Genomic DNA, 23,591 nt, shown 5'->3' with positions numbered 1-23,591 from the left:
ATTACCAGAAATCATCTTATTCAGGATTTTCTGGACACGTTTAGTGTTTATCCACCCACCCTCCCCCGGAGCAAAGCTGGGGTTTCCCTGAATCTTGGGCTTCTAACACTGCTGTGGAATGAATAAATAAATGAATGAATGAATGCCTCTTACCAAGCTGGAAAGGTTGGGGAAGTCTCCTCTGAGAAAGTGACAATGCAGTATGATCACAGAAGTATAAAGAGGAGTTAATTAGATAACAAGGTGGAAGGGTCAGCATGTACAAAGACCCTGTGGCAGGAGGGCGCATGGAGGAGATAAGAAGCTCTATAGGTGGGAGAGACAGAGGAATGGGTAGCAAGGGGCTGTTTTTACTCTCTGTACCAAGACCCTGAGCAAGACGCGAAGCTCCTAAGATTTTTGCAGGTGAGGAGAATGCAGATGACTGTGATTGATGATTTCAGCATCCCTCTGGCTGCCAAGGGAGGAAGCAGAGAGGCCTCCTAAAGACACCTTCAGAGCACTCCAGGAAGGAGACAGGTGTGGTCTGAGATCTAAAGGAGGCTGTGGTGGTGAGACATAGACAGAGATCCAAGAAAGTTTTAGGAGGCGAAGAAGTGCAGGCCTTAGTGAGGGATGAGGGAGACAGAGGCCGATCCCCAGGTCTCTGGCTCTTGGGGGTGTAAGGGCAGATGGCAGTGCCCTTGGCAGAGGCTTAACCGTACTGAGAATGTCATGGGCTGGGTCTTGGTCACAATGAACTCCAGGCACCCTGGAGACATGTGTGTGCTGTGTAGGGACTGGGGCTCTGAGGTCTATGTCTGGGAGTCCTCCTCTCCGGGATGAAGAAGGGGGTGGGGGATGGGTGCCGAGTCCAGGAGGCTGAGCTGGCCAAGGATGGGAGGGGTGGCCAGGGGAGAAAGAGAGAGGGAGTGGGGCAGGGAGCTGACAGTGGGTTCAAGGCCGCAGCAAGACAAGAGAGAGGTCTCGCTGTTTGAAGGCCTAGGTTTCCTGGGTGCCCGGCGCGCGCATGGGCAGGAAGCTAGACGGGAGACAGCGAATGCAGACAATTTTCTGGGCAAGGAGAGATGGGTGAGAGCTCCGACGGGGGTGTTCGGGGGCGGCAATAAGAAGGGCTCCAGCCACCAGGACAGGGGTGAGGGGAGAAGGAGGGGAACGCAGCCCCAGGCCAGCACCGCTGCCCGTCGGGCCAGCGCGCGCCTAAGCAGCCCCGGCAGCCGAGGTCCGAGGGGGAGGAGGAGAAAAGGGGAGGAGGAGAAAAGGGGAGAAGGAGAAAAGGGGAGGAGGAAGGCGGGCGGAAGAGACGGAGAGGAGAGGAGGGGGCAAGAGGGAGGAGGAGGGGAGGAGGGAAGGAGGCGAAGAGGGGAGGAGAGGGCAGGAAGGGAGGAGGGGCGGAGCGGGGGCGGGGCGGCGGGGGGATGCGCCCCCGCGCCCGACGAGTCTGGCCGCGTCCTCCTTCCGCACAGTCGGGGTTTCCGCTTCCCTCGCGAGCGCCGGGTGAGAGGCAGCCAGGCCGAGCGTTGGCCCCGGCCGCCGCCGCCATGTGGCCCCCAGACCCAGAGCCCGACGCGGACCCCCAGCCCGCCGGCCGCTCCCAGCCCGGCGCGGCCCTCCCCGGGCTCCGCGCTCTCCTGCCGGCGCGCGCCTTCCTCTGCTCGCTCAAAGGCCGCCTCCTGCTGGCCGAGACGGTGAGTGCGGGGCCGCCGGCCGCCGCTCCCGCCTGCAGCCCTCGGGCGTGGGGCTGGGGGCGCCGCCGTCTGCAGGCCCGGGCCCCGGCGCCCCGCCCGGCCGGCTCCCCTTGCAGCCCCGCGAAGTTGGGCTGAGTTGTGCAAACTGCCCCGGATTGGGACGGGCTCGCTGAAGCGCAGCCGCGCGTCGGAGGCGAGGCGGGGGCCGCTGGGAAGCCCCCGGGAGGCTCGGCCCGGTGCGGTGTGACCTCCGGCGCCTCCGCCCTCCCTGGGCCCCTTGAGACGGGCTACGTCCCCGCATCTTCTGGCCTCCGTCGCGGGCACCCGGTTCCGCAAAGCCTTCCGCCACGCCCCGGCCAGGCCCGGGAGGAATCAGCCCTTCGCGACCCCCAGGTCGGGGGCGGGGGTCGTCTGTTCCCTGGCCTGCTTTCTTGGGCGCAGGGAGGACCGGTCGGGCCTCGAGCTGCAGAGCGGAAGCCAGAGTGGAGTCCCGCTAGCTGGGAGGGGGGACCCCCGGGATTGGGCGAGGCCCGGGCCACACGGTGGGGGGCACTCAGGGAGCCTTCCCCCACCCAGACGGCAGAGGGGCGGCCCAGCGGGGTGACTTCATCCCCCTTCTCCCCTCCCTCGCTAGGATCCAGCCGTCCCGCCCGCGCTGAGCTCCTTCCTCCTTTTCACACCCCCCTACCCGGGCCGTCAGGCCTTTGTTTTCGGGACACTTCGAAAACTCCCCCGCACTGTCGGCCTGTGGGGTTGGGGGGTGGTGCTGGGCCTCCGTGGAGGGAAGGGGAGGAAGAGGCCAAGCAGAGGGCAGGAGGCGGGATAAGAGTGGAGCACTTGTTACTTAGATCTCCAGCAATTTGATAATCCCTGTCATTATTACCACTTTGCAGACAAGAAAGCTGAGGCCCGAGCGTCTAGGGTATATTGCACATGGGTCAGGTGAGGTCCAGGTGACAGCATGGGTGGGGACAGCAGGGATCAGAGGGAGGATTCTGCCCCAGCCTCTCCTTTGTACCACCCAGGGCAGATGGCAGGAGGCTGTCCTACCACCTCCTCTGCTTCTGGGGTCAGCCTAGAGGTCACCAGCCCGACTCCCAGATGAGGCATCTTGGTCCAGGACTCACACAGCTCACCCTCCAGGGAGTCAGCTCCTGGTTGGCCACGCAGCCCCACTTTGGAGATTGATGGGAGCCACTTTTTCAGAGAAAGCTTGAATCCACCGTCCACTGAGGGGACCCCCAACCACACTCCACTCAGGCCCACCTCATGGGTGGCCGGGGTGCTGGCCTGAGCATAGAGGAGGCCCTTGGCAAAGCTGGGCACCAAGGATCTAGGTCTAGGAGGCTGAGGAGGGAGGAAAGACGGATGAGGGGTGGGCACTGAAGATGCCAGGAGAGCCACTTTAGGTCACTCCTGCCTCCCTCAGTTCACCTCTGGCTGCCCCCGGGCCCAAGCAGGTGGGGAGGCTGACATGAGCAGGAAGCAGGGGGAAGTTACCACCAGGAAGCAGGGAATGAGGAAACAGAATCAAGAGGGTGATCCCCAGAATCAGGCTTTGGGGTTAGAGGACAGTAAAAGGAGGGACTCAGAACAGCCTTTGGCAGAGGAAGTAGAGGAGAGGGCCGGGCCAGAGTCCCATGGCCTTGCCTTCCTGGGAGGCCCCGGCTGCCTCTCAGCCCATCTCTATGCCTTAGTTTCTCATCCGTTCAAGTTGGGCTCAGCGACCTCCACTGTCATGTTCAGGGCAGATGTGGGTGCTCTGCAGCTCGTTTGTCTGAAGCCACCACAGTCCCTCCTGTGGGGCAGCTGGGTGTCATCCCTATGGAGCCTCCTGGCCCCACTCTGAACTACTCAGCCATGGACATGCTCACACCCAGCCAGAGTGACCAAGACCAGGACAGATAAAGGCCAGCAACCACACAGCAGGATTGCTTAAGAACTCCAGATGTGGAGTCAGCCAGACCTGAGTTCAGATTCTGATGCCCTTTTATTAGCTGTGTGACACTGAGCAAACCACCTCATCTCTCCGAACCTCGCTCTTCTCATCCACAAACTGGGCTGTGAGTGGCACCTGGTGCATGGGTGGTGAGGAGCTGAGGAGGTCCCACAAGCCTCAGGGGGCACTGGCCCAGTGAACAGCCCCATCATCCCCGTCTGTGCTTCAGAGCACACGGTCTGCAGAACTAACCACGGGCCCCGGCATCCTCCAGCATCAGTTGCCACCCACAGTGTGTAGACAGGGCTGCAGAAAACAGTTTTATTCTTAATCACTTCCTCATTACACCTCGCCCCACCTCTCATGAAGGCTGGAGGAATGCTGCAGCGGACATGAAGTGTCAGTGTCCCCACTCCCTCTCCTGGGTGTGTTTTCCTTATGAAAATTTGCAGATATACCCCAAGAAACCCCATATACCCACCACCTAGATTATACAATTGTTAACACATTGCTATATTTGCTGTTTCCTTTATCACACATCTGTCCATCAATCTGTTTTATTATTTGATGCATTCAAAGTAAACTGCAGACATCAGTACATTTCAACTCTGAATACTTCAGCATGCGTATCATTAACTAAAATGCCAGATTTGTGTACTGTTTCTCAAGGTAAATTGTTCATTCAAGCACACATCTTGGGTGTAATCTTCTGAAACTGCCTTTGAGACAGCTTAGGTTTGATTTTCCCGTTGGGCATTGAGTTGGGTGGATGCTGCCACAGAGCCTCTGGAGTGGGGGTGGGGCAGCCCCAGGAAGAGCTTCCTGGGGGGCTGAAAACACGAGAGGCTGGGGCTTCCTGACTGGGTCCTGGCAGGGAGCTGGTCTGAGGTCAAGATGCAGGGCCATGCCCAGAGGCACTGGGGGCAGCACAGGTGTGGGTCTGATGGAGTTCTAATCCTGCAGCTGCAGGACTGGGCAAGTCACTTCACCTGCTGGAGCCGCCTCTGTTCCTGCCTGCAGGGACAGACTGTGCACCAGCTCTGACTTCTCCCTCCCCCACCTCCCAGGGTCTCTCCTTCATCACCTTCGTCTGCTATGTGGCGTCCCTGGCATCTGCCTTCCTCACGGCACCTCTGCTGGAGTTCCTGCTGGCCCTCTGCTTCCTCTTTGCTGATGCCATGCAGCTGAATGACAAGTGGCAGGGCTTGTGCTGGCCCATGATGGTGAGGGCGGGCCCTGGAAGGAAGCGGTTGACTGGCCATCACAGAGAGTCGTGCATTTCAGCCCCCACGCTTTCTTCAGTGCGCTGGAGGGGCCATCTGCAGTTGGCTGGAGCCTGGTGGGTAGGCCTGGCCTGGGATGATCCAGGCCCCACCACGCAGCAGCCACATGACCCAGAGCAGGTTGCCCTGCCTCCAGTGTCCCTCTGGGAGGCTGCGAGCCCCTGACGGGTCCTTCCCCGGTCGCCATCAGGTGGCACTGGTGCTCCCAACTGGGCCTGTGGGAATGCCTCTCAGCCGCAGGAATTCTAGCCATTTCCACGTGGGGCAGAGCAGGTTAACTGAGGACTTGCAGGGCTTACCCAGATCTCAACCATCTGACAACTCATTTTATCACCTGGGAGGGCCCAGAACCCCATCCTGGACTTCACTGCATGACGTGGGTCAGAGAGAAGGGACAGCAAAGGCTGCACTTGAACTCCGGTCTCTTGACTTCATCTCCATCGTTCTTCCTGAATGGGCAGCACCCCGTCCCCACTTTAGGGACCGGTAGGCAGAAACCATGATACATAAATGACCTGCCACAGGTACGTGGCACAGCAAGGCCCGGGGCCAGACCTCCCTGTGGGAGAGCCAGAGAAAGCAGTGACAAGGTTCCCAACTTCTCCCTCCCCACCCAACGGGGAAATCTGCATCCGGGCCAAGCCACAGGGCTAGCTGCAGCCAGGTTCGCGCCCTGTTGTCCACCTGGCAGAGGACAGAAGCCCGCAGGAGGCACCTGGGCAGGGGCAGGGTGGAGGTCAGAGGAGGACCAGGGGGTGCAGGCAGGGCCAGGAAGGGGGGGAGTGCCACGGATGCTGGACCTGGGGGCCCGGTGTGTGTCCAGGCTGCCAGGCCCATCCTCCTGACAGTGGGATTCTGGCCCTGTTCTTGGCACACAGTGCCCTTCTGAGCCCCTCTCCCCTGACTCGGCTCCCAGTGGCCCCCTTCCCACGCTGTGCCCTGCTCCAGGGAGCTCAGGGCTGTGTAACCAGGCCCCTCTCTCCGCAGGACTTCCTACGCTGTGTCACAGCGGCCCTCATCTACTTCGCCATCTCCATCACAGCTGTGGCCAAATACTCAGACGGGGCTTCCAAAGCAGCCGGGGTGAGTAGCCACCGTACCCCTTGGAGGGGGGTGCCCAGTGATGCCTTGCTCAGGTTCCCCCCACTCCTAAGCGGGCGCCCCCTTGGCTTCTTGGGCACATTCTGCCTCTGCTTCGGCACCGTGGACTTTCACGTGGATCTCAGCGACTCCACAGTCCTCTTAACTGGAGATTTACTCTGCCCAGAGTTCAGAAAGGCTGTTTGCCAAACCAGGTTAACATCTCATTTTCCTGTCAATGGGAGGGGTCTGTGCCCACCAATCCGAGCTGCTTATCCAAGTAGATTAAAAACAAGCTATGAGGGTGGGGCGGCAGGTGCTCCTGCTGGCCCTTCCCATTCCCAGGCTCCCAGCTCCTGATGACGTGTCCCATTCACCCTGTCCCCTGTATCCCACAGGTGTTTGGCTTCTTTGCCACCATCGTGTTTGCAATTGACTTCTACCTGATCTTTAACGATGTGGCCAAATTCCTCAAACAAGGGAACTCCGCAGATGAGACCGCAGCTGACAAAGCAGAAGGTGGGTGGCCACCCTGTGGGTCCCACCAGGGAACCCAGCTCATCACCTGGGACGGTTGCTGCAGGGGCCCTGCTCTCCCTTGGGGACATTTGGTTAGCTTGAGGCTGGAGTAAGAGCATTTCCTCCCTCCCCACAGGCAGGAAGTGTTTTTCACAGCCTGGTTCTCATATCCCTTCATGCGGCACTGATCATAAAGCCAGTCCCCTCTGGGGAGCACAGGATTCCCCGGGGCCTCAGCCTTTCCAGGAAGGGCAAGCTGAGGGCACGCCCATCACCTCCTCCTCATGAAACCTTCCCTGACAAGCCCCCAGGGTGGCCAGTCACTTCCCTTCAACTCCCTGAACGCCGTCCACTGGGCCGCAGAGTGGCCACCTGTTCCAGAGCAGTGCCCCCTGCTCCCCAGGTCTCGCCTGCCCCTGGCTTACGGGCCAGTGAACCAAGCTCTCATCCTTATCTGCAGTAGCCAGGCAAGCACGGGCAAGCTCAGGCTTGTTTCACTTTTTATATCCAAGGGAAGTGCCACAGACTTTCTAGCCCCTAAAGCCATCCTTCAGCTCAGAATGGCTGTCGTGCCATTACTTAAAAAATTTAAAAGAAAAACAACACAAAAGAACCCTGCAAGTTGGATGGCTGGTTTTCCCATCTGTGACAGCAGCCATATCAATGTGTCACATCCTTGGGATACATGTGCCCAGCACAGGGCAGGGCCTGTGCTGGCGGCCCTATTGGGGTGCGTCCAGAGGGACCAAAGCTAGTTTGGAGCTTGTGATCTCCCGCAGGCCTTCCTCAGCCACAGCCCAGGGCTCTCCTGCCCAGGAAGGCCACCAGAGGAGGTGGAGTTCCCTGCCCAGAGGGGTAGGAGTTGCAGAGGCGGCAGTGGAGGCTCCAACACAGAAATGCCAGGAAGCCCAGGAGCTGACCTGGGACACAGGGCCCAGGCCTCTATCTGCCCCTCCCTCTCCACGCCCCTAGGCAGGCTTTAAATGGAGAGGCAGATGTCAGCTCCCTGCAGTTGAGTAAATCGCATGCTTGGCTCAGCACCAAACTCCCCCTAGCCTGGTGTCCCCTGATCCCTCCCAGCCCTTCCTTGAGCATCTGTTGCCCCAAACACCTACTCAGGCTGCCACGTGCTGGGTCCTAGGGATGTGCAGACGGGCAAGGCCAACTACCTGCCCTTGGGGACGTCAGCCCAGACAGGAATCAGACCCAGAGACAGAGTGGTGATGTACACACATGGCACGAACGGGGGCAGGTGGAGCCCGGAGTAGATGTCAACTGTAAGAGCACAAGAGCTCACAAAGGTAGGGATGAGGAAGCTGAGGGAGCGCCCACCCTGCGTGCCAGCTAGGAGGCGCTGGAGGCGACCCTGGAGCTGGATTTTGATGGATGTGTAGGAGTGTGCAGGCGAAGAAATGGGGGAGGTGGAGAGAGGACAACAGAGCATAAAGGGCAGGTGCTCCTGTCCAGGCGAGGTATTTTTCTGGAACAGGAGGTCGTGCCCTGTGAGTATTGGCAGTGACGTGTGGCTGGACAGAAAGACAAGGGGAGGGGGGGCTTTCAAGGGGCCTGCAGGCCCTGCCTTGGAGTTGGCATCTCTCCATTGAGTGCCTGCTGTCCCCAGGCAGGTGACATTGAAACTCCTGGGGCAGGGGAGATTGAAACTGTGAAATGGCTAGAAAGAAGCTTCCTGATTTTCCAGTATGTTTTAGTTTATTGGACAATACTTAGCCCCACCTTGGCCTGCTGAACGGCAGGTTGGGGGTACAGATATACAACCCTGACACCTCCAAGTGAGAATGGCCCAGGCAGACTTGGGAGGGCCTGGAACCCCAGAGAAAGGGGCATCTGGGCCCCCCACCTCCATTCGGCCGTACGCTGGAGGCTCCCAGGCACTTGGTGGTCCTCACGCCAAACAGACACCACGACACCAGCAGCAGCGTCAGCTGCAGGAGCGGCCTGAGCCCCGGGGCTCCTGCCGACGGCGCCTCCCCAGAGACGGCTCCCAGGCACCGCTGGGCCTGAAACTCCTGCCAAGCATCCTCTTTGCTTTCCTTTCAGAAGAGAATTCCGACTCTGACTCTGACTGAAGACCTGTCCTGCCCTGGCAGCCTGAGCCACGCTGACCTCTGCTCCTGCACCTCTGACCAGGCCAGCTGGAGCGTGGCCAGGGGACCGTGCGTGTTGGGAGGGAGGCTGTAACTTCTCGAGCAGCAGCAGGAGTTACTGACGGAGCGGGCCTCCTCACAGCCCCAAGGGGACGTTCCTGAGCCCAGCTACGCGACGGCACCCCTTGGCTTAGCACTGTCCAGCCTCTCTGCTCGTGAGGGCATTGTGAATATTCTGCCACTTCTCATTTCCGTCCCACAGACCTTCAGCCCTTTAACCTCTGCCAAAAATAAGCACAAAGGGACAAAGCAGATAGCGCCTTCTTACCCTATCACAGGAGGCACTTCATGCTGCGGTGGGTGTTGGGAGGGATAAGACAGAAACGTCCAAAGGGCCAACTCCCTGGGCCCCAGTGGTTTCTGTCTGCATCTGGTGCCCCTGCTCATGCCAGGCACTTTGTTGCGAATGATCCTTCCAAGGGTCTTTAGTTCAAGGAGCGACAGTTCCCTCTCATTCTTGAAACAGGGAGAAAACTGGCCTTTGCCCTATGACCTAGGAGACAGTGGGTCCCGGTGCCCGTCAGTGACACCTTACACCCTTGGAGACCATGTCTTCTTTGGATGATATGCCTATTCTGGGTCTAAGACTTTCAAAGAAAAGCTCGTAGACTAGCTTACCAGGTCCAAAAGATGGGGGGCTCTAAACCACGAGGTGGCAGTGACAGCGCCTGGGGCAGCTGGGCAGGCCCAGCCAAGCCCTCTCTTTCCCTGGGGCTGCCAGCAGGTGAGAGGCTCTCGGGCCCTCAGGACAACGTGCTTCTGGACACCTGACCCTCACGAGGGTCGAGACATGCCCTCTGTGTTCACCTAAGGACCTTATGCTGTGCATATATCTTCAGTGGGATTTTGTGTAACTTTATATATAACTTTTTTTTTTTTTTTAACACAAAAGCAGCTTCTCATATGGTATTTCCTGTGACCCAAGAGGCCTTGTGAATGAGCCAGAGTTCTGGACCCATGTTTTGGGCATTTGTAATCTTTGTTCTTCTCTCGCATGTAAATCTCCTACCCTGAAAAAAAGCCACGGTGGATTAAATCAGACTGACTTCCTGCTTGGAGCGTGTGGTGTTTGCAAAAAACCTTACACACCCAGAGCCACGCTGTTGGATGTCGTGCATCAGCACAGATTGGTCCCACACGCTGTGTGGGTCCTGGCAGCTCCAGGGTACAGCAGCAACGCATGCTCACTTGCTTCTCGCCAGGCCCCCCGCTGGGCACGTGCATGTGTGCTCTTTGCTCCTCGCACAATCTCGTTCACAGTTCAGGAAACTGATAGAAGGTTCAGTGACGTGCTCAGGTCCTCACAAGAGGCCCAGGGTCTCATCCACGTACCAGGCTAACGTCCCATGGCGGTAAGTCAGCATTTTGGCCCCGGCAATGGGAAGGATCGAGGCATCCTGCCGCAACTTTCACACACAACATGTGAAAACACATATGAAAGCGGGCCGTGCAGAAGCTGACAGGGCCTGTGGGGGTGGCTCCACCTTGCCGACCGTGGCCATGCCACCTGTCAACAGCGACACCGTGGAGGCCTTACCCCTGACTGTAGCCTGTTTCAGGTTCCGGGCCACAGCCTTTGAAGGGGCGGGAGGCAAGGCAGAGCTAAGAAAGAGATGGTACTGTTTTTACACATCCGTTTATTAAGCAAGAACTCCTTCATGACAATTTAATACAATATTTATTAGCGATTAGTGCTGAGAAAATTATTTCCCTCTACATACAAAAATACAGATTTGAACACTATGAAAACAATCAGGACAAGTACTGTGAAACATTGGTCCTTCAAAAGAAATAAAGGGGGAAGACTGAGGGCAGCACGAGGCGTTGTCTGCTGTCAGGGACAGACCAACAGGAGCAAAGTCTCTGGGGCCCCCAAACCACCCCAAACGGAGACAGTCACACCCGAGAGCCGGTAGGAGCCAGGTGGTGCCCACCCCAGGGCATCTGCAAAGGCGTCAGAAGCCAGGATGGGAGCTCTGACCCACCAACAGCATGAACCAAAGTTTGCCTCACAGGCATCACCTCAGATGGCCCCACAGCTGTGTCTACTCTGTTAAAGCAAATAGACTTTTAAGAAGCAAAGTGTAGTAGTTGTTAAATTAACATTGCCCCTCCCCCAAGTACCAGTGGGCCACGCAATGAGTAATCACATGGGAATTAGCCATCTGACTGGACTTCCTTTGTTAGAAAATAATGACACATTTTAACCCTTCAAAAGGAGGGGCCAAGCGGGGGAGTGCTACAGTCTTGTTTCAATAAATCCATTCCTTCATTTTAAATGGGCTCAGCTAATTTACTCAAGACTTTTCTTGACCAGACATAATGCAGTCCTGCAGGGGTGAGAAAGCAGAAGGAGCTGCCAGCATGTCCTCTGTGTCTTAATTTCATCAAGCTCATCACAGCAGGGAATCTATTATGTTTGGGCTGAAAACCAGAAAGGGCCACTGAACCTACCCAGGGAATCCATGAACCACGAACCAATCTGAGATCCCAGTGGAAGGTGAGCCTGGGACCAGCAGAGATCCCACCCCCACCCAAAGCAGGTCTCACGCAGGCGGAGGGAGGCGGAGGACAAACAGCCTGAGCTGACCTGGAAGACAGACACCAGCCAGAGAAAGGGCTTTTCACTGTTTTAGACCCAAAGAAGGGGAAGTCAGAGCACCGAGAATGTTCTGTTCTTTTTTCATGGAACCACTTTCCTCTCACTGTTTCAGGTGAGCAGTGGCTGTTCAAACTGAACAAGTGGTTAAAAAATGCCAAATGCAGTTATACTGATTAATCACTATTTCACAGAAATATACTCTTACTCTCAGACTGTGTAAGCAGAAACGAGATGTTGGGGAGAAAGCAGCAGAGAAGAAACAGGAGAAGCTGGGGGTTTGGGTTTTTTTGTTTTCTTTTTTAAAATATATAATGAAGTTTAAAGGGAAAATGACCAAACCTCAAAGCCAGCATTGCTGAAAGCAATATTAAAAGGACACAATCTAAAATCATGCTACAAAAATAGTGTTATCTTGTTTAACTAAATGTACATCTTTTTTTTTTTTTTTCAATTCCATGATTGACAAGAGTGTTTCTGTGACTGACACACGGAAGGCACCAAAGGTGAAGTGACTATTATTTGTCTTAAAATATACAAAGACATAATTACTTTGGGAAAAGAAAAAATACAGTTATACCTGTAATAAATAGTTAAGTGTTTTTGCCACGGGTTCCTGAACCCCTGCAAATTTCAACATATACAAATAGTTTCAACCCCTAGCATTCTCTTAGAGGGAACCACATCAGAATCAAGTTATGAAAAGCACTGGTTTTATCCACATATTTTCAGTTTCATCATGAGGCAGGATTTGAAAACTTGTTTTTCAACAGGTTACAGAGTGACAGTTGGACGCAGGCGAGGCCTCAGGGGCCTGGGCTCGTCCCAGGGTGGGGCAGCATAGGCACCCCACCCATGCGCTCCCGCAGGAACCCTTGGACCAGCCAGTTCTCCCTCCAAGCCCTGAGTATCTGTCTTCCTCACACTGCAGAGAGAACAGAGTCTTGAAACTTGCAAAATCTGTTCTGGAAAAAGCAGGAAAGCAAAATGGCCCACGGAGGGAAGCAGCTAGAGCCGGCCCTGCCTGCATGGGCACCTGGCCCCCATGCTGTCCTGTTTCCTGGCCGTCCCTTCAGGTGGCTTTCCTGATGAGAGGAGTGCTTCCTACTGGGTTTCAGCAGTGTCCTCCAAAGATGACTCAGATTGGATAGTTTCAGGCTATTGATAGTATCGGATAGTATTCAGGCTACTGAATCCCATAAAAACCACTGTCAGATCAGTTGTGTCCCGCGTTCTCTCCTCTGAGGCACAGTTGTGGAAAGAAACTTTGGGCCTCTCCCTAATCCCACCAACAAAGCTGATTAAGATCTTCTGAAACAAGTTCCTACTCTAAATTAGAACCATGAAAGTTCTGATGTAGCTCACCAGAGTCCAGGCTATTAACCCCTTAATGAAGGCTCTTGGCCTTGTGTAGAATGCATCCCAAAGAAAACACCATGCTCCAGGGTGTCTCGATAGTAAGTCACCCAAATAAAAGTCTTGGCATAAAAACTAGACAACAAACTAACCCTTTTAAAAAGATATGCAATTCAAGGACCCATAAACTAAACTTTATTCTAGGCAAGCTGCCACTGATTTAGACTCAGCACGCTTGTGGGTAATCTTTTTTTCTTTATTTTTATGTTTATAGAATAATAAAAACTAGAAAGGAAATAAATCCCCAAGGTTGAGAAATTATATCCAAATGGAATAAGAATATAATCTAGGCCAAAGAAGGGAAAATATATCAGAACCCACCCCTCTGTTTCAAGCCTAAAAGTATGTAAATGCCATTTACTGGTGTGAAGAAAAGTTAAACAAACATTCAACTTTGAGAAGAAAATTCTTCTAGATCTAACAGATATTGAGGGTATTTTCTTTCAGAGACGGTTTCTAAATAAAAGAAATGTAAAGAGCCAAATATTTCAAATTACCTTCTCAACCAGACAGTTATGACTGTAGTGATATCTGCTGAGAAGAGAAGACACAGGAGATTTTATGAAGAGCCAGGAACATTTACAAAGCTCAAAGCAGACAGTGTTAGGTCTGCGTCCTCTCTGAGGGGGGCACCCAAATTGGAATCCGAGTCACCTGCCCAGACCTGTGAGTTCCCAAACTCACACTAAGAGGTCAGCACCACAGCACGCTGGTCTCCACATTCGGCTCCTGTCTCACGTGGATTCCGGAACACAAGACCTCACTTTCCCAAAGAGGTCAGGAAGGTAGTTAACCGGGTACAGCCTGGGTGAGTAACCATGTCCAGTGCTCTCGACAGGCCCAAGACAGACAGTCTGGGCCTCCTCCTCCCTCCTCTCCCCTCCCAGACCTGCCCCTGCTCCCACCTCACCAGCTGTCACCTAGCTGGTCCTGGGAGTGGGTGCTGATGAAGTAAGAGAGAGCCCCTGGGTGCTGCAAACTTCACTAGGAGCTAGAAAACTGTCTGAGACCTCACACACTAATGGCAGTCGCTGGAGCCAGAAGCAACTTTTTATTTTGCTTGAGACAATCAATCGGCAGCAGCCCTCAGCCTAGAAGGCGTTTTCCCCTTTTGCTACTTGTTCAATGTCATGTTTTCCTGTAAATCAGATGTGGAGAAGACGACAATCAGGCAGTGGCACCAAGACTTCATGGTGGCTTTCTTTTGAACATGGATGGCACAATGGGACCCATTTAAATCGCCACTGCCTCCCAGAATCACTAACGTGGCCACATGTTGTCTCCAGACTTTATTCATCTGTTAGGACAGATTCTAAGAACAGCTCACAGAAAATCTTGCACAGTCTTAGATTAGGAACTTGGTCTGCCTCCTAAACACATGGAGAGGTGAGGGGTTTCTTCCCAAATATCACATGCGGGTCTACAAGAAAAGGTGAGCTCGAGCCACACGCATGACACATGGAGGGGTTATTCAAGGGTCACTCGCTGCAAGCAAGAATTCACATACATGTGCAGACAGAAGGGCTAGTGCTTCATCTCCTCAGAGGCCACATGTGGCTTAACCCAAGACTGAATCACTAAGAAAGCTTCAAAGAAAGGCAGATGAAACTACAAACTTTAAAAGAGTAGGAATGTTTTCAACTGAGTCACAAAGCTCTCTCCGGAAGCATCCAACACAGGGTGGGGTCAGAAACACCCCATGCCTGCCCGTGGGCATGAGCCTTTAGCCAAGGGCAGTGATGGTGCCCAGAGGGCGCAGGGTGACACCCACCTTCCAGAGCTGAGCCCTCAGAACCAGGCTGTGTCCTTGGCTTCCCTGCAGCCAGGCTGGGCTTTGTCCATGCTGGCACTTTGGTTCAAGTTGCCAAGGAAGACATGGCTTTTGGAACTGGGCAGGCTGCTACATTCTTGCCTCTCTGTGGGCAAAGGTAATCTCTCTTGGACGACAACTGCTGCAGAGTGGCAGAGTGAAAATCTGTTTACTTTAAATCGAACTTCTGTTATGAGATTTTAATCTGTAACTGCCTTTGTCCTTCCCCGGCTTTACATGGAATCTCTCTGTATGAAAGGGAAAAGGTACTCCCTCCCCTCCCCCCAGTGCCTTCAGCAGTGTGAAGGGAGGATACAGGAGAATCAGAGAAAAGAAAAAATACCGCATCAACCAAATCGATGCCAGGATAAACTTTCTCTGAAGACGTCAGTGTTTGCATCCATCTAAAACCACCAGAGGTTCCACCAAATGCTTGAGGGTTTCAACCATCCAGTCTCCAGGAACAAATTCAAACGTACACAAGTCTGGCACCAACTATGAAAGCCAATATCATCCCACCAGAAAATTGAGAAACACTAAGATTGCCTCAGCCTTAAAAATGCCCCAAGCCAAACTGACATTGGTCCGTATTGGAACTATTAAATGCAAAAATAAGCTTCCTTCGATTTGCAAAAAAGAAAAAGTCCTTTTAAGCCCCCCAAAACTAGATTGTCTTGTTTGTACACAGAGACAGCATAAGGAAACTGCAGGTGTCTTTCCATTCACACAAACCATATACCTTCCTTACCTCTCACCACATTGCCATACGCGACAGGACTTAGGACTCCGCATCACACCAGTCTGCGTACCTAGCCACTTGTGGTTGTAGTGGGAGCTAATTAAATATAGAGAAATATATTTACAAAAACCATGGGAGAGTCTCATGGCACAAAGGACATTAAATAGTTACCGGGACATAAATAATTCCAAGATTCTAACACTAAGATGCAAATTATTCAATAATCCCTAAGTGGCCTACTGCACGAGGTGTCACCACTTTTTACCATCTATCAGCGTTTACAACTTCGATGGGCTTCAGAACCATTCCTTGCAGCTGACAACACACCCTCAGGGGGCCAACAGGCTCCTTTCAACCAGATGATAAACTGATTTTATTGAAGTGACTTGGGAAAACTTGGGCAACAACCCTGCCTGAATAGACTTTTTTCAATCTCACTTCAAAGGCGGCTTTTTATTGAGGCCAAGTAACATGAGTCCCAGCAGGAGATTTCTGATAAAGTTCAGGGTGGTCCTTCCAAGTGGGCCCCATTTAATGCAAGGCTGAGTCTTTGTGACCCTGTTTTTAAATGGAACTCTCAAAGCGAGATAAGCCCCATTTTGACTAAGCATATACACTCAACAAATGCAAAATAAATATATAAAATGAACAGATAAAATCCAGATGCCATAATCTCCTCAAAAACCACTACACATAATAGGTACAAAGTTCGTGAAGCTTGGTTTGTACAGCTTCACAACATCCATGGGAAGAGGGCTCTGTCAGACCCGCTGTGACCAGGCCTGGCTGCCTTTTGCAGGAACAGAGGGAGGTGAGTCACCGTCAGACGAGCTGGGTCTGCGCCAACACCCCACGGCCCCTGAGCAGACCAGGGGCTTGAGCAGGTGACCTGGGTCACGGCCCCAGACAGGAACGGCAGCAGAACTCGGACTGTATGGGATGTTCAGTCAGGGAGCCCTAAGCCCGACCCTTCAGAGACAGCACAGTGCCATTTCGTATGGATCCCCAGCCAAGCAGTGCTACCTGATCAACCCACCCGCCGCTCTGCTATGCAGAATGCTAAGCCGCCTGCGCACAGCTGGGCATTTCTCACACCGGTTCTGCTCCCCCCACCCCCAGACCCAGACCCTCTCTCTCGTTACACTGCTTGCTGCTGCAGCTGTAAACACTCGCTAGGACAAGATCCTGGTGAGTCTCCCCATAAATGCAAAAGCTTCCCACCAGCAGTGAGTGTTTTTTTCCTTGGTGAGGGCGAAACACAGAACATTAGAGCTAGAGTGAAGTTTGTAAACATTGGAAACAGTTCAAAGAGTGAAAACGGGACACGTTAAAACAATTTTTCCATAAAAGATACAATTAGTCTCCAACAGAAAAAAATAAAACAAAAAACTACAGTATCATAGGGGCTCATTTAACTCAGTCACCATAATAATTGTCACTTTATCGAGAATCAGTTCAAAACCTTATGTAACTGGAATTTTCCCCGACAGATCCCAAGATTGACGTTCATGGTTACGACTCTGAGGCACAGGGACGTCCGTACCTCTGAAACATCAGTGAAAGGGTGTGTCGTGGTACAGCTTCAAGTATTTCCAAACCCTAGACAGATCTACTCAGAATCACTCGAGAACTCTTCTCAGGCATTTGAAAATCAGTGCACACCCCTAAAATAGAGGTGCGTCCCCACCTGTGGTCCATGATGCCAGCAAATGGGCAAGGGTTCTGGCTGGTGGAATGGACTGTATTTCTTTTGTGGCTTTTACCTGAGAAGGTAAAATGTCAGAAAATCTGCAGTCCAGCCTCAAAGTATTCAGGGAAGGTAGGACACTGGAAAACAAGATGGTCCCCACATTCCTGGAGGAGAATCTAAGATTCAGGGAGGTGATTCATTTGACGAAGCATCAAAGGATTTCTCGTCAGGGTAGGAAACAAATGGTGACCCTCTCACAGGTCAGCAGTGCCGTGACGCCATGCTAAGAGGACGCCAGCTCTTCCCACCCCCGTAAACCGCAGACCCAGCAACGCGCTCTGCCAGCACACCCACCACCAAGGCCTTCGGTGTCACACGTGGCTTTCCAGGCTTGTGCTGGTGTCTCAGTGCCCGGGGCATGGAAAACAATGGAGAGAGGGAGGTCCTGGCAGCGAGACTAAAGCTGACCTGGGGCAGCCCAGGAATCACTGCTGACCGATTGTTCCAACCGTGTACCTTCATTCCTTGATTTCTTCCCCCTCCATGCAGCCCCCATTTAATCCAAAGTCCTGACTTGTCACAAGTACATATGACAGGGTGGCTCAGAGTCAGACATGAAGCCTGTGCTCAGGGACAGTGAAGTGGACACGGCAGCCCATGAGGCCAGCAGCTCCCACGGCCACCAAACCGGAGGATCTGGGGGCCTCTCCCACCCACCTCTGCCTGAACAGCTGGGCACGAGGCTCCCTACCTCATGTACCCACCACCAGGGCCACTGTGAAAACCCTTTCCCCAAATGATCTTTTTAACTGAGGAGGACAAAATTCAATTTAGTCACATGAAAATCTGATGTGATGAGGCAAAGAAAAACTTGATTGAAAAGACGGGCACGAGGACCAGAGGGAAGAGGACAGTGGCATGTCCTCACGTGTCCAGGCGCTGGATCTCAGGCCGGCTGTCCACATCTCTGGACTCTGTGCGGGCACGGATGTAGTCGTTGGCGCTCTGCTGGCGGAGGCTGACTCTCCACTTCTGCACGGCCAGGAACGTGTTCACCGCGTAGGCCGCGGTTGCCAAGAAGCCGAATATCTACAAGATACAAACCCGGTTAGTGCGTGGGCACATCAGCGGTCATCGGGGTCTCTGGGCAGCTTACGGTGAGCTGAGCTGCGGCAGCCTCTCCCAGCTGTAACCCCAACACCCAGCCCTGGTGAATGTTCAGCTGTCAGACTGTGGCCAAGTTCACAGTCATGTGACCCACAAAAAGGCAGCCTGAGGTCTCTTTCTAAGTATTTTGGATCTAACAAGGAAAAGGATCACAGAAGTGTCTCTTTTACAGACCTTCATGACACTGGTTCTCGGGAGAAAATACAATGTAGACAAAACACCATGCAGATGAAAAATCAGGGTCTCACTGTGTGAGCCCCAAATCAAACCAGCTGGGCAGCTCTGGGTGGGCAGCTCCAGGGTAAGACGCAATAGAGTTTTAATTATAAGATAATGACTGATGAACCTACTGAGTGATACCTCGGAGAGCTAATAGTTTAGTATTTTTAATAAGCCTTTTAACCATCCTCCCAATTACGAACGTGCTACACATCCTTTGTAAATACAGAACAATAAAGAAATGCAGAGCCCAGAAAGAGAAAGTCTTACATTATCTGGTCCGGTCCTCTGCACGCCCCTACCCCATTCTGCTGACTGCTACATGGTGTCGAGACTGCACCTTCTTCATTAACACCCCATACTGGCAGGGAAGGCCCTTAAAAGCAACACCACTAACAGACATGCAGGGCTCCACTGGAAAGAGACTAAAGCAGAGGTTCTCAAACCTGAGTGTGCAACTCAGAGCCTGTTGAAACACATTTCTGATTCGGCAGCTCTGGGGGAGCCTGAGAATGGCCTTTCTAACAAGCTCCCAGGTGATGCTGAGGCTGCCGTTGCAGGGACCGCACGTTAAGAACCACAGCACTGAAGGCACCAGGACCTCCGCTGGCCCAATAACATCATTAGCAAAGAAAAAGGGTAAAGGAGGAGGAGTAGGACGCATGCCAGGGGACAGAGGAGTGAGTCACAGAAAGTGTACAAATCAGCCCTATTTTAACCTTTTGAGTTCACTTACCACAGCAGCAATTTCTGCCCCGGTTTTGTGGTTTAAAGCAGCCAGTACAATTGAAGCAATAAAGAAAAAGAAAGTGCTGAGTCCAGTGTTGACCAAATCCTGAAGAATAAGATAAAATAAAATCACTTGAAAAGAATCATTTCATACTTTGCTCTAAAAGCAAGTGAAGAACTTTCGAAATAAAAAGCATAATAACCCAGCCTTTCTGAGAGCTCTGTATTTTAGACTTGATGCCCCAGCGGTACTGGTGACACAGGAAGGAAAGAGGATAACAGTTAATGATGCTTTTTGATAAATCACCACAGCAAAATCCATATTTTAACCAACCACGTCATGTGACCATTTCTTAATGATCTATTATGGAAACCAAACTGCTAACCCACAAGGACATGCACACTAATTACCATTTAGAGTTCTATTGTTATCTTTTCAAAACACATTCAAATTCTCTTGGCATGGATGAGGATTGGCTGAAACTGGTGAAATCCCCTCATTCATTTGTGACATGTCAAGCGCACTGTTTTCAGACCTGGAGAACACACTTAGCCAGGCCTCATGCTTCTCTTTCTCATGCATGGTCTTTCAAGGCTCCATGTTGCTAAAGCCTAGAGGATTTTCCCCTAAGCTTCTTGCAAAGCAAATCAGGTTACAAAAACTTGTCCAGAGGAACACAGCACAGCGATTAAGAGTCATAGTCAGACTAGGGTCCTAACTGACCGTGACTGTGGACAAGCCACTTTGCCTCTCTGTGTCTTATATGGGTATAGTCCTGCACCCATCCCCCCCACCAGCGGCTTTAAGTATTGGGTGCAACAGCACATGTGAAGAGCCGAGCATTGTGCCTGGCCCACGGTTAGGGTTCCCTGCACGTTTATTGTTTCTTCTGATATTACTACCTGGGCATTAGGCAGCCTGGGTCATACCAGAGTGCCCCTATGACCTCTTCAGGGAAAGAGAATCTCCAGGCAAAATCCTAAACTGCTTAAGTGCCAGGCTGACTGTACCATCAACATCAGGTGGGTCCTCCTGGCTGGCCTGGCTTCAGGGGCCATCTCTTCTTTAAAGATGGCAAAAAGCAACATTCACATCTTAACAGTTCTGAGCCTGTGCAGCAGGGGACCAGACCCCCAACCCCGCCACTCCTCCACTCCATCCTGGTTAGTGCTTCTGCACCGGCTCACAGAGAACAAACAGCAAGGTACTGACTACAAACTCTATTTAGAAATGTCTGCCAGCCAGGCGGTTTTCAGTGGTGACCAGTGTGAAGCCATGCAAATTTTTCACAAATTCAAACCGGAAAGTGTTTAGTTACACCCAACTCTGGGTGAGGAGCTGTAGGGATAAAGAAAAACATAAAATGTACTTTCCAAACCAAAGACTATGCAGAAACAGGGAAAGTGTTTTATGATAAAATGCTGAGGCCGAACATCAAACAAAACAGTATGTATATTAATGTAAAAATATAAATATAAAAATATAAATGTGGTAAAGGGCAAATAGGTACTAAAGATTTTGAAGAGGTCCATGTTATTTGTCTATGATTTCCACATTTGGAAATTCGTCTTAAATATCTCTTAAATATCATACTAGCACAAAAAGGTCTAAGCACAAGGATGTTCATCATATTATTTAAAATAGCAAAACACTGAAGGCAAACAAAATACTTAAGAATCAGAGATCTGTTAAATAAAATGGTATTTCCATGATGGAACATTATGCAGTCGTGAAGCATAATGATGCAGCTGTATATTTAACATGGAAGACACTCACGACAGCTTAAATGGAAACGCATGACTTTAATGTTCCATTTTTCTGCACTCACATATCACAACATACATGAACATGTGAAAGACAGTCTAGGGAAAATATTCTAGAAGATTACACCCCCATATTACAAGTGGTTACCCCTGGATGGGTGCTATTACATATGAGTTTATAACAGTTTTATTGAGGTATAATTCACCACAATCTAATTTGAGAACATTTTTAGCACTTCCAAAACAAACCTCATATTCATTAGCAGTTAATTCTTAATCCCTTCCCTTAATCCTAGGCAACTACCAGTCTGCTTTCTGTCTCTATGGATTTGCCTATTCTGGACATTTCATATAAATAGAATTATTATATAATATGTGATCTTTGGGGAATGGCTTCTTCCACTTAGTATAACAGTTCTAAGGTTCATTCACGTTGTAGTAGATATCAGCACTTCATTCCTTTTCTTTACTGAATAATATTCCGTTGTATAGATACACCACATCTTATTCTTTCACCAGTTTTTGGACATTTCACTTGTTCCTACTTTTCAGTTATTATGAGTAATGCTACTATGAACTCACTTCTACTACTGTAAACTTACAGGCTTTTATGTAGACATATGTTTTCACTTCTCTTGGGTCATCACATGATTCGATTTTATTTTTCTTTATTATCTGTATCTTCCAGTTTTTCTGTAACAAACACTTATTACTTGCACAGTTTAAAAGGCTTAAAACTGAAATCCTGCAAAAGTTAGCATCAATCTCTTGAGTTCCCTGGCCATGAAACAAAATCAAGGCTTGTAGATTCACCCTTCATGTCAGGGAGCAGACACAGGCATGCCTTCCAATGTGGGTTTGGGGAGGGGTTGGGTTCAGTCAGCACTGGTGCTTTTTTTTTTTTTTTTTAATGCTTTTAATGAGATGTGCACTCATCAGCCACATGCTTCCAGTTTGCCGCAGTCGCTCGCCCTCCCTGCCGTCTCACACCCAACCACATTGCTTCCTATCTGGCCCCTAGAACATCCAAGGTTGCAGCCCCTCCTTAGGCCAGGAGATGAGGAGGAAAGGCACCCTCACATACACATGCTTTCCGGTCTCTCCTTCATTAACACACCAGTAAGCACAGGTGGGAGTAACTCCAATCGCAGATCCACAGGGACTGGCCCGGGGTGGGGCTAACTGGAGACCTAGCGACCATGTCTGGCCCACAGATAGGCTTGACTTGCACAGTGTTCAAAACAAATTTGAACAAGCCAACATTTAAACACCAGAAGACTGCATACAAGAAACTTCTAAAACAACAACAACAAAATCCAACTTTCAGCTGTTCTTGAAAAATTGTTCCTGAAGTCCCACAAAGTAACACAGTTGGCCGGCACTGAGCAGAACAACCTCTCCGCCTCCCGGACCCCTAGCCCATCTCCTCACTTGCCCATTTCTGCCACATGCCCAGCCCCGGGAGGCGGGGGGGCGGGGCTGAGTCTATGACCCTACTCCAGTCCCAGAGAATGGGCCGTCCTACAACATGGCCCACCATTCCATACTCTGTGCCTAGCAAGCACCTGTTCATCCCTTGAGGCTCAACTAGAATCCGGCATTTTCTCTGAATTTCCCCGAATGACCTGCTCCAGGCCCCTTGCCCTGAGGAATCCACTGTGTTCTCCCAGGCCTCATACAAAACTGGATCACACAGAGCATACACACCACAGGAGAGCAGCTGGCATGTACCGACCCTGCACTTTCAGTTCCCAAAACTTGGCTCTAAGCAGGTGTTCAATACCACTGCGCTCTGTGGCTGGCTCGAGTCAGCCCTACACACGAGTGAGAGAGGAAGTTACAACCACTCAGCCCATGCTGTGCACTGCCTTGTGCTCAGGTGGCCCCAGTATCACAGGGATGATCACAGTATTGATGACAGGGGCAGCTGCCATCTACAGAGAGCCTACTGTGCCCAAGCATGTAACTCCCAGTGTCTCACTGAGTCCTAACCGAATTACCATCCAAAATACCTCTAATGGGGGGCTTCCCTGGTGGCGCAGTGGTTAAGAATCCACCTGCCAATGCAGAGGACACGGATTCAAGCCCTGGTCCAAGAAGGTCCCACATCCCCATGCTGTGGAGCAACTAAGCCCATGCGCCACAACTACTGAGCCTGTGCTCTAGAGCCCGTGAGCCACAACGACTGAGCCCACGTGCCACAAACACTGAAGCCTGCGCGCCTAGAGCCCATGCCCCACAATGAAGAGTAGCCACCGCTCTCCGCAGCTACAGAAAGCCCATGTGCAGCAACAAAGACCCAACACAGCCAATAAATAAATTTATTAAAAAAAAAAACAATCTCTCTGGAGAAGGTAGAGCAGATTTCACTTAAAAAACTACAACATAGTAATGCTGCTTTAAGATTACTATGCTCAATTTATGGAAAAGACTAGAGTTGCTTTGTATCATATCCATGTTTGTTGCACCTGAGTGGAGTTTCTGAGTTTTGTACTGCTTAAGATTTTCATAAATAAAATTTTTTCTCATGGTGGTAGATTCAAAAAAAAACCCAAAAAGACTAAACCAAAATACCTCTAATGAAGGGCCTTTATAGATGAGGAAATTGAGTCCCAGAAAGGATGAGTTTGACATAATGAAAAATATATATTTGGTCTTTGTCCCAGATTCCTTGGAATTTCCTGAGTGATGGGAGTGATGTGTCATTCCTAAGGAGCCCCTTTCAACTGTCCTTGAGCTCATGCTCCTGAGGAGACTCTCTGGAGCACCTAGATAGTTTCAGGA

At 51.5% G+C, this 23,591-nt stretch overlaps 2 protein-coding genes across 3 annotated transcripts in view; one reads left to right on the top strand and one right to left on the bottom strand.

The window, feature by feature from the left end:
* Positions 1–1,364: 1,364 nt before the first annotated feature.
* Positions 1,365–9,727, top strand: CMTM3 (CKLF like MARVEL transmembrane domain containing 3). The gene is made up of 5 exons (XM_057713216.1): positions 1,365–1,688; positions 4,695–4,850; positions 5,898–5,993; positions 6,389–6,509; positions 8,568–9,727. Exons 1-5 carry the CDS (start codon positions 1,419–1,421, stop codon positions 8,594–8,596), a joined length of 672 nt encoding a protein of 223 aa, XP_057569199.1. The 5' UTR covers positions 1,365–1,418; the 3' UTR covers positions 8,597–9,727.
* Positions 9,728–10,242: 515 nt separating this feature from the next.
* The window catches only part of CMTM4 (CKLF like MARVEL transmembrane domain containing 4), a 68,217-nt gene continuing 54,868 nt past the window's right edge, over positions 10,243–23,591 (bottom strand). The window contains exons 3-5 of one of the 2 annotated variants that reach the window (XM_057713218.1): positions 19,051–19,149; positions 17,857–18,017; positions 10,244–12,914 (exon numbers count right to left, since the gene is read on the bottom strand). In XM_057713218.1, coding sequence (XP_057569201.1) covers positions 12,830–12,914; positions 17,857–18,017; positions 19,051–19,149 — 345 coding nt within the window. In that variant the 3' untranslated portion in view covers positions 10,244–12,829. Of the gene's footprint in view, positions 18,018–19,050; positions 19,150–23,591 lie in introns of both variants that reach the window. The other variant, XM_057713217.1, reaches the window with a different exon arrangement.

This window comes from Hippopotamus amphibius, chromosome 16 (assembly GCF_030028045.1).
Source record: "Hippopotamus amphibius kiboko isolate mHipAmp2 chromosome 16, mHipAmp2.hap2, whole genome shotgun sequence".
Classification (NCBI taxonomy): domain Eukaryota; kingdom Metazoa; phylum Chordata; class Mammalia; order Artiodactyla; family Hippopotamidae; genus Hippopotamus; species Hippopotamus amphibius.
This window is presented reverse-complemented; position numbering and strand designations above follow the sequence as displayed.